We start from the raw sequence: 17,042 nt of genomic DNA, 5'->3' as shown, positions 1-17,042 counted from the left end.
GAACTCATCCATAGTTGACAGATGCCAACAAAAATATCCACTATAATCTTTAATGCTCAGATTGACACAGGTTATTTGAAAATATTCTGTTATGTGTTGGCAAGTGTATCCTCACACATTGTTCATGGGAATGTATTTAATATCGTTTTGGAAACAAATCTGTCTATATTAAAATTTCAATGATATGCAATAGTCTTTCATCCATAAACTCCACTTAATAATTTATCCTACAGATCTATTCATACTTTTGCACAAAGCTACATGTGTAAGGAAGAATACTTATGACAACATTGTTTATAGTGGTAAATGATCAAAACCAGCTGAATGCATACCAATAAAGGATAGCTAAATTATTGTGGCTATATACAAAGGAATGTTATGCACCTGTTAGAAAGAATAAAGTAGGTATATATGGGCTAAGATATTAATATCAATAGCTGTTAGGAGATAATTTTCCATGCATCTCTTCTATTTCTGTACTTTTTATTAACAGAGGTACTGATTGCTTTTATTGCAAAATATCTTTTCATGGGTATTTGTACAGAGAGAAGCCTTGGAAGATAGACTTGTTGTCTCCTTCTGGAGCAAAGAGAACTATTTATAGCCTAGTATAATAAAATAATGTCTCCTTCTGGGGCAAGCTCAAATATGCTTACTGCCCATTATAAAAGAGTCAGGATCCCTCTCTCTGGTCTTCCTCTCTTGTAACACAACCCACTGCATGTGCAAGCTTCATCTGGCCCTCATTGTGTTGTCCTGTGGGAACTGGGGTTTGATAAGTGACTCAAATTGATATTTCAGTTACTGCTATTAATGTGAGTAGTAAAGTTCTTTGACTCTGACCCACCAGTCTCATGTCTCTGGAACATGTGAAACTGTAGCAGGCTAATTTGTTAGGTTCAAATAGGGTAAAATCAAATCTCAGCCCCACTTCAAAGTCCTTGACCGAAGTTCTCCAAGATATATTTTAGGTGTAAAAATAATTAAGACTCAGAACAATGTAAATGTTATATTGCTAATTTTAAGAAAACTGGTAAGTATGTGTATGTAGCAGATTCAACTTTATTTATCTTGAATCTTGGATATTTGGACATGCAAAAGAAATATTGCTTATAATTCCTTTTCAATTTTCTCTAATATTCCTTATGAGCCTTCCTCCTATTTTCCAACTGCTCCCTGAATCACAGGGAAAAATAAATAAAACAATAAAATATAGTTCAAGCGTGCTTAAAACTTAGTATGATTCAGTAATGTAAAGACTATCATGTTTAATTAACTCTCTTCAGAATAAATGCATCAGTTTTTTTTATTCCTCTTATTTGCCTTATCTTTTGTCAGATGCATGGGGAATATGGATTTTACTAATGGTACATCTTTAGGCATGATGGAGGTGGTCAAAGGGGCAGAGAAGGACAAGAAAAGGGGTGGGAAAAAAGATATCAAAGGATAGAGAAGCAACAGATAAGATAAAGACTTAAATGTCAATTGAATTAAGGAATAAAAAGCTTAGTAGTCATCTCAGAAAAATGTCAGTAGAACGGTGGGATTGAAATCTGAATGTGCAAAAAAGTGAGACTGGGAGAGAAAACTACCTCTTTGGAGATTGGAGTAAGAAAGGGAGAATGGACTGGAATAGAGATTAAAATTAGAGACATGTGTTTAATAGAGGCAGTATTGGTTACATTGTGTAAAGGAGACACTTATTCAAGTTTATGGTATAAAGGGAAGGTGCTAATTAATGAAGCTGAGGTTGAAATAAAGTAGGGAAAGGAAGGAGGCCTCCAAAGAACCAGAACGCAAAGAAATCAAGCCTCCTTGAAAAGGAATGGACCTTGATGTGGCCTCTGGGACTAGAGAAAAGGAGGCGAAGTGGATGAGGGTGAGATAGAAGGAGGATAGGAGTCGGGATTTCACTCTTGCTCCTGAGTTTGAGGATACCCAAGCTAAGGGGGAGCCTTGAGAGCTTGTTAAACATTTGCAGGAATAATTTAAAGACATTAACCAAGAATTTCCCCTTCTATAAGTGAGGATGGTAATACTTGTTTTCTTTTTTTTAATGCCATTTTGATAATCAAATAAGATAATATGAATTAAAGTGATTTGTCACTTAGGAGTTTAATATATATTTATTATACATTACAGTATACCTTGGTAAAGCTGTTTTCCAAAGTAAATATCTACATGCCAATGCCAAAAGGAAGACAAGCTACATCATCTAGAATGATTAAAAATGGGATACTTTGTAAATTTAATGAGAGGTGAAGCTTATCTATCATGATTTATACTAACTGTAGACTTTCAGAATGGGGAATGACATGGCTCATGAGTCAAGAACAGGGAGGGCATTCTGGACTGGGGTGAGTCACTGAGTGAACTGGCAGTTATAGCAAACTTCCCTTTCCTTTTGATCACCTCAGTGCGCACCTCAGTACAGTTCGCCTCTCCTCTACCAATATCCATGGTTTCTAGAAGAGCTCTCTTTGTCAGATGAGCTGTGTTGAGTTTTCACTCCTTAAGAAATGAGGTAGGAGGGGCGCCTGGGTGGCTCAGCTGGTTAAGCGACTGCCTTCGGCTCAGGTCATGATTCTGGAGTCTTGAGTCCCGCATCAGGCTCCCTGCTCAGCGGGGAATCTGCCTCTCCCTCTGACTCTCCCCCTCTCATGCTCTCTCTCTATCACTATCTCTCTCAATAAATAAATAAAAATCTTAAAAAAAAAAAAAAAGAAATGAGGTAGGGATATCCCAACAGAGTGACAGAGTATTAGATCCTTAAAAAAAAAATGCCTACCCAGTGGCTTTATTCTCCATTTAATTTTTTTTCTACTGATCTAGGTTTTTAAAGTTTTTTTTTAAGGAAATCTAAAGTGACAACTCATTTTAAAGTATTTCTTACCTTGTCCATGAATTGCTTTTCAAATTTTATAAAATACTTCATGAGTTACTAAAGAGTTTTAAAAATAAATAGTAATGAGTTCAATTTAGTCTCCATGCCAACTACTGATAGATATTTTCCTGGTGACTGATCTTTATATTGTAGAAAGTGCATGATTTAATGTCCTTTTACCTGCTTGCAAGAGAATGATTTCATTTTTTTCCAATCAAGTCAAACAAATTGTCAACAACTTTTATTAACTACCTACTTTATAACAGCTTAGAGCAGAGGTACCCTGGGGAGTCACTGAGTTAAAAGGAAATCATTGCAGTTAGCGGATTTATAATAAAGTTAACTGAACATATAAATGTTTGTTAATTTTTAAGCTGAGAAGGGAATTAAAAAATAAATTGTTGCCATCTGTTCCTTTCTAGTTGGAAACATTCCCCAGAATTACTTGATCATAACGTTTGAAGGTTATGAGGTGATCATAGATAAACTTTGACTGAGCCCTTGCACAGACTTATTTAAGGAGCAATAAAAGAATTCTTTACTAAAAAATATATTTTATAAAAAGTAGACTTTACAAAAACTCTTTATAAAGTTCAGACTTTTTGTAAAGTCTACTTCTTGGGCATAGTTTGGAAGCTTTGTTTGGGGGAGGATTTGCAGAGCCCACAGGAATTTAGTAATGCAGTAGAGCGAACCGGAGACTTTTCAGGTGAAGGAAGTGGTTTTATTTTCTAGAAAACGGGGTTTGGGGAATGGAGGAATTTTAGGTAGAATGACTAGAGAGATAAGTCATAAAGAGTTATGTGGCCTGTTTCTCAGTAATTGCCTAAGCAGCGTGTTTCATTAGATGGGGGATTGCTACTGATTTTTTTCCTATCGACTTTAGACATAAGTTAGCAAACAGCAATATATACTTCTGTTCAGAGATCTTTGCCTTCTTCTGTAACCTTTAGGATGGTCCTGGGTACAGTAGGTACAACATTCAGGTAAACCTCAGCCATTATTTATGGAGTCATCTCTGAAGCATATGGATTAAAATGTGCTGAATAGGTCAGTGGGTGGCAATTACTTTCTCAAACAATAAACTCAGACGTGTAAAATAATGAACCTTTATTTTTCTGTGATTCTTCTAAACAATACCTTGAGCTCCTCTATTACTCTGTTAGGGTTGCCATAACCAAGTACCACAAACTGGATGGTTTAAATCCCAGGCATTTTTCGTCTCTCCATTCTGGGGGCTGAAAGTCTCAGATCAAGGTATCAGCAGGGTTATGTTATGAAGGGGCGTCTGTTTTATCCCTCTCTCCTGGGCTTCCGGAGGTTTGCTGGCCATCTTTGGTGATCCTTGGCTTGTAGTAGCCTCATCCCAGTCTCGATCTCTGTCTTCATCTTCATGTGGTGTTCTCTGTGTCCAGATTTCCCATTTTTATAAGAACACTAGTCATATTAAATTAAGGAGCCACCCTACTCCGGTTCTAAAGCATCTTAACTAATTACATCTGCAATGACTTTATGTCCAAATAACACCACATTCTGAGATACACTAGGGTTAGGACTTCCATGTGTGAATTTGGCGGGGGGAGACACTATTCAACCTGTAATAACTCCCATGCTACCAATGATAAAAAAAAACCCTTATTTAATTTGATTCTGGGTGTGCTCAGTCATTGGGATTTTCCCAGGAGTGAAAACGACAAGGTCAGTGGAGATGGAGGGTCTTTGGGGGTCAACTGCTCACGGCCCACAGGGCACTGTCTCTGCCTCCTTATCCCCGCTCATGTCCTGTTCTGTGTTTGCTGGCTTCTAGCCTGTCTGCCATTTACTACATCTATGCTTTCCGTTTGATCTCTGGTTGGCAGTTTCTGTAATCCCATCTACTCATTTTTATCACAAGCACTCATTCGGTAGTGACCTCCCTTCTCCCCAAAATTGTGATTGCCATCCTGCACCATGCTGGGTCAGCAGGACGATTGGTGGCCTGTGTTAGGTACTTGTGACTTTCACAGACATTTCTGTTCAACTGAAGCTGTTCCGAGCTGGTCTAGAGAAATTGTACAAGGCTTCTCCAGGGATGTGCAGTGGGATCTCCACTCTGTCTCTCTCTGTCACATACTTCGCCCCCAGTGGAGGGGGCAGGGGGAGACAGGGCCCTTCCTGCAGACCCTTTCATAGCCCTTCTCTGCACCTCGCACCCTGGCTCAGCATATAGCCCTCCGATGATAGTGTCCTCCCATTCAGATAACGAAGCATAGTCTACCTGGCTCTTCATAGACCCTCAGGCTGTAAAGGTGAATAGTACTCTGTCTCCTTGTTGCAGGGTCTTATGAGACAGGATTCTCACACTTCCTGAATGCCCCTAAAGTCCCAAAACAATGTTCTTTAACATTATCACTTATAGAAATAATGCTTCTAACAGATTATTTTTTTTCATTTTAGTTTTTTGAGTGAAGTATTACATGAAGTATAAAAGATAAAATTGATATGTTTCCATGATCTAGCTTAAGAAATAAAATCTTTCTTATATTTTTGCAAACCTATTGCTTAAATCAATTGTCTCAGAACTCTTGAACACATCTCAAAAAATTGAATTTACCCATAGTGCTCTGAGGCCCTGTGTTACCCTGCCTCATGGGGGAGATGCACAGTTCCTTAATGGCTGTGGGAATAAGGGCATATATAGAGTTTGCTCTATAGACAATCAATTGAACTTGAGATGGAGAAACCTCTAACATTAACAGATGAAGAATATTATTAATTTTCATTAAAGATACATATACAAAACATTTGGAAAAAAATCTCAACATTGCGAGGGATGCCAAATACCATCTCATGCATCCAGTGCTTTCATATTAAAAGAGAAAATTTAGAGTCTTGCTGAGTCTCATATATGCACTTATATAGATATATGAACAGGTATATGTATCAATAAGCACACATACATATATACATCTACATATATCTCTACTGACCAGATTCCTTGGCACACATATTTATGTATATTGGGGAAGGAGGCAATGGTGAGTGTGGAGCTTCATTTCTTCTTCAGTAAAAACAGGAGATTTCACTGGTCTCAGGTCTCCTGTTCTGGTTACAACATTATGAGATGACGCAGTTCATTTCATTTGACTAAGAGATATTGGCGGGTGTTAAGTTTCTAAGGCCTGAGTGGCTTGGCTTCTGTCATTTGGTGTAACTGATGCTAAGAGACACTTCTGAATAAAAGACCCCAACAGAGGACAAAACGCCAAGGCCTAAACTAAAGGAACTGAGGCCTCTTTTATTTATATACTTAATTTTATGCTTATTTTTTTTTGCAGAAGAAAGTGAAGGAATCTCTGTAAAGATTTCGGATGAATAGAATGTTAGAGGTGGAAGGAGGGAAAGAAAACAGAACTTCCCTCATCTTGTCCAGTGGCCTTTTCCTTCCATCTTTCCCTCTCTAGACACCTGAGAAATATAGCACATGCTCTTACTATCATGGAGTTGCAGGTAGGAAAGGACACCAGCTTCCTCGGAAGTGTAGATAGAACAGGAAGGCAGATAGAACAAGACAATTTCACTAATGCCCCCTAAAGAGACATGACCTGCATCCCTTGAGGAATACTGAGTTCACATATGTTCAACTTACCAGACCAAAAACAAAGAGAACAAGGTCAGAAAAATTCAAAGATTAATCCGCTGAAGGTCACAAGGCCAGCTGTGGTAGAATCTATACTAACAACTAGGATTCCTGAATCCCCAAGCTTGTGTGTGTGTGTGTGTGTGTGTGTATGTGTAAATTTGAAATAATTTATATAACTATTTCTTTGAATTTATGGAATTTATGACCTAAGATTCAACCAAAATACTGTCTTGCTTTGCTATAATTTATACTTCATCCCTCAGTCTCCAGTTACCAGAATTCTCATTTTAAATCTCCCATTTTGTCAGTATTTAACCCAAATTAACTTTAAAAAATACACATATCAGGATAACTTACAATATTTTAATGGGTGCTTTGAAAAACAAGTAGAATTCTGTGTCATGATTGTTTTCAGTAACAAACAAGATTTGTTTTCATATGCCGAGTGCCCCATTTGAAGAAAGTACTTTGTTTTGTTATGAGGAAAAGAAAATAATTCAGGCCAAAGTATGGATTTTTTAAGATGAAAGGAATGTGGGGATCATGTAGTTCAGTCTCTTAGTTCTGTTGCTGAGCACGGAGGTCTAGAGAAATGAGGTGACTAGAGGCCTGAATTCTTTTATCTACCCACGTTAGCATTAATTTTAAATAGTACAGTCTGATAATTTTACTGTTAGAGTTTTTTCACCAAGGATTGTCAATAATCCAACTTGGGGCATGTGAATTCCAAAAGGAAACAGCAAAAAGTAGACCTGGGCTGTCAAGCCACCAATTCATGGCTTTTACTGACACCATCTTTCCTAGAACAGAAAGGGTCCTTTCAAGTCTGGCATTGCAACTAAACAGATAATGGCTGTCATGGAAAACACATAGCTTTTCAGCTTATAAACTGTGTTACCTTGCGCAAGCTAATTACACTGTAGCCCTCTTATTTGTAAAACTGGGAAACAAAAATCCATCTCACTGGCTCCTTCTAGAAATAAAGCAGACTAGCCTGGATAAAGTACTTAATCATGGTAGCTGGAAGGCAATAATTACTGGGTGTTCCTTTCTTCTCTTCTGTTTTCCTGATGAACGTCACGTGGCTGATTAGTGTCCAGGCAGGATTAGAGCCCAGACCTTTTATGTTCTAGGGCAAAGCTCTCTTCTGCACAGAATTCTTCCATTGTTCACATCATAATGTTCTCAGGAACGGGAAGGAGAAATAATCTGAGAAGTCATTTTTTGTTAGCCTGAGAAGCAAGCCAGGGACTGGTACCCTGGCTTGAAAATAGTCAAGTTTCTATTGCTAACTGTGAAATAGTTGTAATAGTTTTAAATTAATTATTAATTAATTAAATTAATAATTCACACACACAATTAAATAATTGTGTAAGGGGTCCTTTCACAATCTTTTCTTAGAATTCTAGGTGTGGCATAGCTAGTGCTTTTATTTCTTTATACCCAGAGACGGGGGGGAATTTATAGTGACTCACAAGGAATAGGAGAAAACTTGAGTGTGTCTCTTATTAAGTGAGCTTGTTTGAATGCCCTGGAAAGTAGGACACAATGCAGGTCATGGGACTTTACATATTTGACCAAAGCAAATAGATTCGCAGGGCCAACTGAGTGCTCAAATTAAAATATCTGTTTCAAGGTTACCATGAGGCTCTAGAATGCTTTTCCCCTAGCTTATCTGACACCCAGAAAGAATCATTTTTTAACATCTAAATGTTAAGACGTAAATGATAAAATTATTGTCTGTATTCATGAAATAATAATTAATAATCAGGATTTTTCCAGTTTTGTTTTGATATAATTGACATGTAGCACTGTGTAAGTTTGGTGCATGATGGCTTGACTTACATCCATTGGGAAATGAGGACCACAGTAAATTTAGTTAATGCCCATCATCTCATATAGGCACAAAAACAATGGTTTTTTTTTTTTTCCTTGTAATGAGAACTCTTAGGATTTATTCTCTTACAATTTTCACATATACCATACAGCCGTGTCAACTATAGTCCTCATGTTGTGCGTTGCATACCAAGTGCTTCTTCTAACTGGAAGTTTGTACCTTTCAACCACCTTCCTCTGACTCCTCTCCCTGACCCCCTGCCTCTGGAAACCACAAACCAGATCTCTTTTTTTATGTGCTTGCGGTTTTTTTGTTTGTTTAGTTGGGTTTTATTTTCTTTTTTTTAAGATTTTATTTATTTATTTGACAGAGAGAGACACAGCGAGAGAGGGAACACAAGCGGGGGGTGGGGGGGGAGTGGGAGAGGGAGAAGCAGGGAGCCCAATATGGGGCTGGATCCCAGGACCCTGGGACCATGACCTGAGCCAAAGGCAGCCGCTTAACGACTGAGCCACCCAGGTGCCCCTAGTTGTTTTTGTTTTTTTTTTTTTAAGATTCCTACATATAAATGAGATCATACTGTGTTTGTCTTTCTCTTTCTGCTTTAGCATAATGCCCTCAAGAGCCATCCTTGTTGTCCCAAACAGCAGGATTTCCTTCTTTCTGGTGACTAACATTTCATTGTATGCATATACCACATCTTCTTTATCCTTTCATCTTATACCTATTACCAGCCTACCTGTGCATCTATTATCTAACTATCTATTTTTTACCTTTTTAAGACTTGAAACCAAAGATGTAAAGCTAATCTGATGGGCACATTAGTTTTGGCAGTTTATTTTTATCCAGAATATCAGTAGACTTGGAGGAGAGTTCGGTGCTGTCCCCTCATCTTTATTAGTTTTTTTCTTACTTGGAAAAGAAAAGTACAATTATTTTTCTCTAGTATATACAAATGGCTAATTGACTTTTTAAAAAAAGTTCTTCAATACTGGTCAAGTATTTCCATTTGTTTATAGTTTGTTTTAATTTAAAAAATAAAAAGCAGCAACTTCTCCATTGTGCATTAATTAAATTCCTCACCACTGCCTCTGGAGTCGATTAGTGCTTTTCCATTCCAGAAGTAATGGTGGAGCTGCTGACAGCGTTAAAGCATCACAAAACTGAGTTTATTCTGTCTTTGCTGAAATGCTTCTTTATCTGTGGAGATCAAGGCAAGGCTCAGCTCACCTCGGGGAAGCCCCAGTGAAAGCCTCCAGGCCTCCACATTCTTCCCTGAATAGGAGGCTAACTACTGGATTTTACCCTCCACCATGGCCGGTCTTCTCTTTCCAGCGACTGGCTACACCACTGACAATCCTGGAAGCAACAGGAAAAGCCATTTACTTTTTCTTCCTTATTACTTTGGTAGGAGTTGTTTTGTTTTGACATTTCTCTGACATTCTTGTTTTGTGTGTGGGGGTTTTCTCCTGACTCCTTGGGAATTTATTGGAAGGGCAGCAGATTTATTGCCAAGCATGTTGGATTGTTCATTTTAAGAGCACATTTTCTAAGTGTGAATTGAGTTATCTGGAGAAGAAACAGAACTGGAGAGGTGAATGGGGACAGGCAGGAATGGTGAATGTTTTGCAGGTTGGGATTTCATGTAGCCAGCAAAGACCACCCTTCAACGTTGGGCAATCAGAGCCCTCTTCTGGGCCTCCTGATTCAGGGTTCTGCTTTGGTTCTTTTGGGCCATCTATTCCCAACGGGCAAATTATTTTGAAAAATGGAATTTTTTTTGAAGCCAAATTTGTGACACTGTGATGGAGATGAGCTGCATACCATAGGTACAATAATGTAGCAACCTAATTCCCTGAGCTCTGCTCAAGAAATTACTAATTGTAGAGAAAGAGTAAAAATAGTCTGAAGATTATTTTTTATCTTAAAACAAATTATATATTTACCTCCAAATTAGGTCATACAGGGTATTACTTGATAATTCTTTTTTTTTTTAAAAGATTTTATTTATTTATTCATGAGAGACAGAGAGAGAGAGAGAGACAGAGGCAGAGGGAGAAGCAGGCTCCCCGCGGAGCAGGGAGCCCGATGCGGGACTCGATCCCAGGACCCTGGGATCATGACCTGAGCCGAAGGCAGACGCTTAACCGACTGAGCCACCCAGGCGTCCCTACTTGATAATTCTTGACAGTAAAAAAATTGATTTCTATTCACTTTCCTAAATGGGCAAAAGTGAATCAAGGAGGCCTTTATTAGGTATAAAGTTCAGAAAAATGTAAAGGCAGATGACCCTGTCATACACTGGCTGTCATCTTCGCCTCTGATCAGATGCTAAATGAAAAGCTGAAAGCACGTTATGTACTACAGTATTGGTCTAAGTATGGTTTAGGAAATTCATATAAGTTATGAGAGAAAGAGGCTCCCTTGTAAGAAATACTGTGTATTCTGAGCAAAAGCGAAATAGCTTTTTCACAACAGGACATGAAGAAGCTTCAGTGTGCTGATTTATATCATGACCCACTAAAAGAAGAATATAGTGGTTCTCTTTCCCATGTTTGTTTGTTTGTTTGTTTGTTTGTTTTTTTAACCACAGAACCTTTTATGGAAGGAGTTTCTGAACCTGGGCCCTCATGAGCTAACTTCGGGGTGTGAACACCTTAGAATATTATTTCTACTAATGCTTCATTGGGTCAGTCTGAGATGGAGGAGTTTCTCCCTATCATCTGTACATGTTTTTATTTTCCCCCTATTTCTAAGATTTACTCCACTGTAAAAAAATCTGTAACTTTTGGCCTACCCACCATTATCCATTTCTGTTATATATACCTTTAGTCAGGGTCTGAGATGTCCCATCCAATGTAAAAGAAGTGTTAAGTGTTCTTTTATTATAGATTCAGCAAATCATTACTACTGCATTTCATTATCTTCTAAATCACTTCTATTTTCTTTGCTATGGATATGAAGCCACATTTTATTAGGATGGACCATAAGAAATAGCTGATATTAAACTAATAATAGTGACAATCCATGTGGTTCAACCTAATATGCTAATATTATCAAAGAGTAATTATAGTTACCAAGATACAAAAGACTTAGCAAAAAAAAGACTTAGCTACTTCAAGAATTTGGCTTAATACTTTTATAAATAGACTGGATGGTTGGCAGGAGAGATCACCTAATGCTTGTAAATGATACCAAATTGGCCGAGATTGACAGTATCATGTAGGGCCAGACAAGAATGCAAAACAATACAATCAATTTGAGAGTAATGTGCACTGGATAAAATGAATTACAATTAGGGTGCATGCAAGGTTTTGTTTGCAAAATAGAATAATTAATTTGAAAAATGCAACAGGAATAGAAACATTTACAGGGACTGGGCAACATTCAGAGGAGTTTTAAAGTCACAACCAATCATAGAGTCAGGCTCTGCTGAACATGCCCAAATGGGACACCTCTGAGCCATTCATTCTGACCAACCATCTGGACCTCATCATGTAGATTTTGGCTGCTACAGTGAATGACTATTGGCACTAGATCAATGATTCCATTCTGTGGTCTATGAACTTCAGGCATTGGGACAGAGCATTATTATTTTGAGTAATATAAGAATACTCTCCCTGTAGCCCATTCAAACTGCTCAGTTAAAGGTCAAGGAAGTTCAGAGAGTCTCTCCCTTCTTATTTCTACAGGAGGCATATTGCTCAACTTAACACAGGGTCTGACAAACATTTCTGGCTGAAGATAACACCATCTTTGTATATTGGCCTCAACTTTGAACTTGTTAAGTTACTTCAAGACAAGAGCCCAGTATTGTACTTTGGAAGGACTAGTGTGTAGTCAATAAAAACATTAGTAGGATTCATCAACCAAGACTTAATAAAGTTAATTATCACAACATAAAAGTGGCACAATGTTGATTTGAGAACATGAAAAGTTGAGAAATTTCTGTGGAGGTAGATGACTGTGGCTCTTATCCTTTTGATTCTTGAACCAAATTGTCTCATTAAGGAACAAAATATGTAATTATTTTTTATGTCAATCATATTCCAAGATGGTATTTAAAATATCCATTAAACTTTATTACATTCTAAATTCCAATAGGTCTAAGCCAATGTTTGGTTTGTTGGAGTTTCATGTAAGATTTGTTAATCAGAGTTGGTGGTTTTATGTGTTATGAAATGCAGTTAAATGGAAATAATTTTTATTGGGTTTTGTGTCTTAAATGTGGAGGTGCTAGATGGATCTTTTTTCAGTACTAAATTTTCTGACCAAGCGTATAATTAAACTTCTGGTTTATTATCCATCCTCATGTCTCTACAAATTAATTAATGGTTTTAGAATGATTTATCAACTTCGGTTACTGAAATAAAATCCACATGCTATGTTATACTGTCAAACAGTAGCATTACCCCTCAGCCTCTGTAATGTATATGTGTTTGAATTTATTAGAGCTCAGTCCTGAGCCAACGTTACCCTTAAGTTTCTTTGGAAAATAATTCGAGTCTAACGGGATGTTGTTAAATTCTCAGGCCATGGGAAGTGTGACTGTGGCAAGTGCAAATGTGAGGAAGGTTGGTTTGGGGAAGCGTGCCAGTACCCAACTCACTGTGACTTGACGAAGAAAAAGAGTAACCAGATGTGCAAGAATTCTCAAGATGTCATCTGCTCTAATGCAGGTAAGAAATCTATCCTATGAAAATTCTTTTTTTTTTTTTTTTAAGATTTTATTTATTTATTTGACAGAGAGAAAGACAGCGAGAGAGGGAACACAAGCAGGGACAGAGGGAGAGGGAGAAGCAGGCTTCCCACCAAGCAGGGAGCCCCATGTGGGGCTCGATCCCAGGACCCCGGGATCATGACCTGAGCCGAAGGCAGACGCTTAACCGACTGAGCCACCCAGGTGCCCCTATCCTATGAAAATTCTTAAATAATCACATCCTGGTTTTTCATGGAAATAGGTAGCTGTTGAGAAATGTGGAACCTCTGAGAGAGACTGCTTTTGAGTATATATATATTTTTGAAATGAAATGCAGATAAATCAATAGGGGGAAAATGTCATCTTGCTGAGACTGGCAAGTTTGATGCTCTCCAGCTGTTGCAAATGCCTTCTTCAAGCAGGATATTCATGCAAACAACACCCCAAAAACATTTGATGTAAATTGTGAGCCATGATTTTGAATGCTGGATTAAATCTTTTAAAAAGGATTTATATAAGCTGACTTAATTATTTTCTATTACAGATCAAGGGTTCTTTGAATTTATACCTTAACATCAAATAGAACCAAAGCTTTTTAGTTTGATAGAAGCTTTAGATGCACTGGGTGTGAAACTCATGGGAAAATATAGTGACATCACGATTTTATGTTTGGCAAAAATATTTTTGCATCTCAAGTCATATAAAAATATTTTTTAGAAATTTATAGTAAAACTGTTAAAATTAATTACCCAGAAGATATAAAACAAAGCAACTGGTTTGGTTTCATTAATGCTTAGCTGGTATTACTGTAATTAAATACTCTTTTCATATTTGGGCACATGGAACCTCAAAAGTCCACTTTTTCTTAAGGCTGGTTGAATTTGGGAATTGTCCTGTCCAAAGCTAGAAGCTTTGATTGAGTTGTTTTGGTGGGTGTGGTCTGGGATGCAGGGGTTTTTTAAAGCTCTCCCAGTAATTCTTTTGGAAAACACAGGGTGTGAGCCCTTGTTTTGCATGCTAAAGGCAAGTATTTGACTACAAGAGGACTATCTTCCCTCTTGAAGTTCCCATTGTAGGTAGAGTCCTTCTATGTTCAGAGCTATCATCTTTCCACAGTCTGATTGCAATGAATTGCTCTGTGTAGATTAAGTGCAGTAAGAGTGTTTTGCTAGTAGGAATCAAGGCCATACCCAAAGCAAGGTATGAGTGGATGTCAGGCACCCTGACAAATGGTCTTAACAGTCAGGTTGCTTACTCTATTCACGGATCTTCTCCTTGCTTCACTTCAGCACCTTAGTCTTTTCTGTCTTCTCTGTAGGATTTTTTTACCTCCAGTTCCTAACACCCACCCCTACAAACACACACACACACACACACACACACACACAGCCTTACATGCTTACCGTATAGCCTCATTGTTTTGAAAATGTCAAGCTTTCCAAACTTCTTTCAATAATAAAACCTGAATTCTGTTTTGTTTCTTTGTTCTTTATTTTTGACTTTATTTATTTGTTGTTTATTTTTCAAATCAAATCTAGTTTTTTTTCTTTTTAATAATACATTATAAACAAAAAGGGGTTAGTTTCGGAATCCAAATGTTTCAGCATTAAGTAAAAAAACAATGCAATTCGCTACATTAACATACCTTAAAGGAGAAATTTACAGAATCGTTTCAGATGATGAAACATACTTGATAAGATATAAAACACAGTTTTAAGGTATCTGAGCCTCGATCTTTTTTTTTTTTTTAACATTGGTACAATACTTTTATGTAATCTACCATCCATATTCCAGTTTCATTCACTGACCAAACAATGTGCTTTACAGAATTTCCCTGCCTCCGTAGGATCCAGTCTAGGGCAGAGTTATATTTAGCTCTCATTTCTTGTTAGCCTCCTTTAATCTGGACCATTTCCACAGACTATGGTGTTATAGCACTGAAAATTTTGAAGAAAATTGTCTCCAACCTTTTTTTTTTAATAGAATGTTACTCGTTCTGGCTTTGTCTGATGTGTCCTCATGATTAGATTCATGTCATACATTCTTAGCTGAATCACCAGATAGATGATTTTATGTTCTCAGGATGTGTCATCTGGAAGTCCATGATATCCATCTGCTCTCACTGGTGAGATTAATTTTGATCACATGGTCAAGGTGTTGTCTGATGTCTCAGCTCTGTAATTACTGATTTTGCCCTTGTAACAAATGAGCAGTCTGTTGGGAAACACTTAGAAATTATAAGACATCATATCCTCGTCAAAATTACCCCTGATTTACCATCCATTGATGACTTTCACATGATCCAGTGCTTACACTAGTGATTGAAAAATGATGATTTCCAAACTCCAATATTGCCTCCCTATTTACTAGTTGGTACTCAACATTCTACCACAAGTAAGAGTCTTCTCTCATCTACCAATTATTGGATATTTCATTTACTTAGTGATTTATTGTCAGTCCAGGATCACAGTTCCTATTATTTCAATGGTTTATTATTCATTACTGAACTTAATTACTCTGGTCCCAGATGAGGCGGTTGGAGCCCCTTCAAGCTAGCTTCTCAGTCCTTGTGACATGCCTCCATTGTTTTGTTTTGTTTCAGCAATTCTTTCTTTTCTGGCATAACAGAATATTCCAGAGTCATATTGTACCTGATTTGCCACAGCTTTGGAATCAACCATTTCTCTAAAGAGCCTTGGTTCCTTTAGGTGAAGAATGATAGTAGAATAAAAATTGTGAGCACTAGGGATGTTTATTTCTACTGGGATGAATTTGCTTCTTGGCCTTTTCTATAAACAGGCTAGTAAACGTTCATGAGCATATATATACATGTACATGCACATACATACACAGACATATTTTAGAAATCATGAAGTCACACCAATACATCCAACTCCAATCCACCCCCACAAAGTTATCTGCTGTCTCACCCATTTTTCATGGTGAGAATTCTGGCTCCCAACATCATGGATATATTTACTCATTTGCTCAGTCCTATACTACATCTAAAATTGTTTTTAGGATAGCTTCATGCATACCAATATACAAAACAAGTCTACCGAAGCATTTTGGGATTTGTTTGCAATTGACCTCCTCCCCCACCCCCACCCCATGCCAGCCATGCTCAAGATTGGGGTACTTAGTTAATTGCTGTGTTCATAAGTTACTTGGATTTCTTTCTTTTTGTCTCCCTTTAGTGTAGTTATTGTACTCATTTGAAATACAATTAAGGTTATTTACTTCAGATTGCTTTCAGTTTTAGACTTTTTTTCCTCCTTTCCATCCTTATTGATTTTATTTTATTTTGCAATATGTAGAACATTAGCATGCTTCCAAAGGTCAAAACTATATAAAAAAAGCATACTTAGCAAATCATCATTCTCTTCCTAAACCTTCCCTCCTGCTTTCTTCATACCTGATAGGTAACCAACCTTATGGCATTCTGCTTTATCTGTGTATATGTTTATTTTAAATAAAGGCAGATAGCTAGATGTATGTGTTAGTTTTTTGGTTTTTCACTTGTTCCCTACACAAAAGGTAGCATGCTATATATGCTCTTTTGTACTCTGCCTTTGCCACTCAGCATCTCCTGGAATTCACTCCATATCAGTGCATAGAAATCTTGCTCGTTCTTTTTTCAGATGCATAGGACTCAGCTCTATACAGGTGACATAAGATCTCAGTTAATCTTTCTCTCTTACTCTGTACTCAGTATGGAAGCCTTTCAAGTTGACTTCAGCAATCTTATTCTCACATGGCTTCTTTTAGTGTCTATTTCTACCAGCCTAGTTCTGGACCACTCCCCCGAAACTGCATTAGGCTCTGAGTTCTCTCTACTAACTGTTCCCCATTTTATATCACAATGTGGTTTCCTGGAAGCAGCTTGGGGCAGAAGGGGAAGAGGAGGAAGCTAGACTGGGACATCCGACTGCAGGTCAGGATGAGATGGAGCTGGGGACTAAAGGAGTTGCAGAAGCTGACTCTAGAGGGGTCCAGAAGG

General features: G+C 37.7%; 1 protein-coding gene across 6 annotated transcripts in view; it reads left to right on the top strand.

Moving 5' to 3' along the window:
* ITGBL1 (integrin subunit beta like 1) overlaps positions 1 to 17,042 on the top strand; it is a 245,934-nt gene that overhangs the window by 73,694 nt on the left and 155,198 nt on the right. For all 6 annotated transcript variants that reach the window (XM_045869667.2, XM_064585919.1, XM_054506403.2 and 3 more), the window contains exon 3: positions 12,876 to 13,022. In XM_045869667.2, the coding sequence (XP_045725623.1) occupies positions 12,876 to 13,022 (147 nt within the window). The remainder of the gene's footprint in view (positions 1 to 12,875; positions 13,023 to 17,042) is intronic.

This window comes from Mirounga angustirostris, unplaced genomic scaffold (assembly GCF_029215605.1).
Source record: "Mirounga angustirostris isolate CCGP_5_RB_7025 unplaced genomic scaffold, mMirAng1.0.hap1 SCAF_3, whole genome shotgun sequence".
Taxonomy (NCBI): domain Eukaryota; kingdom Metazoa; phylum Chordata; class Mammalia; order Carnivora; family Phocidae; genus Mirounga; species Mirounga angustirostris.
Note: the sequence above shows the minus strand (reverse complement) of the source record. Positions and strands in the feature narration are given on the sequence as shown.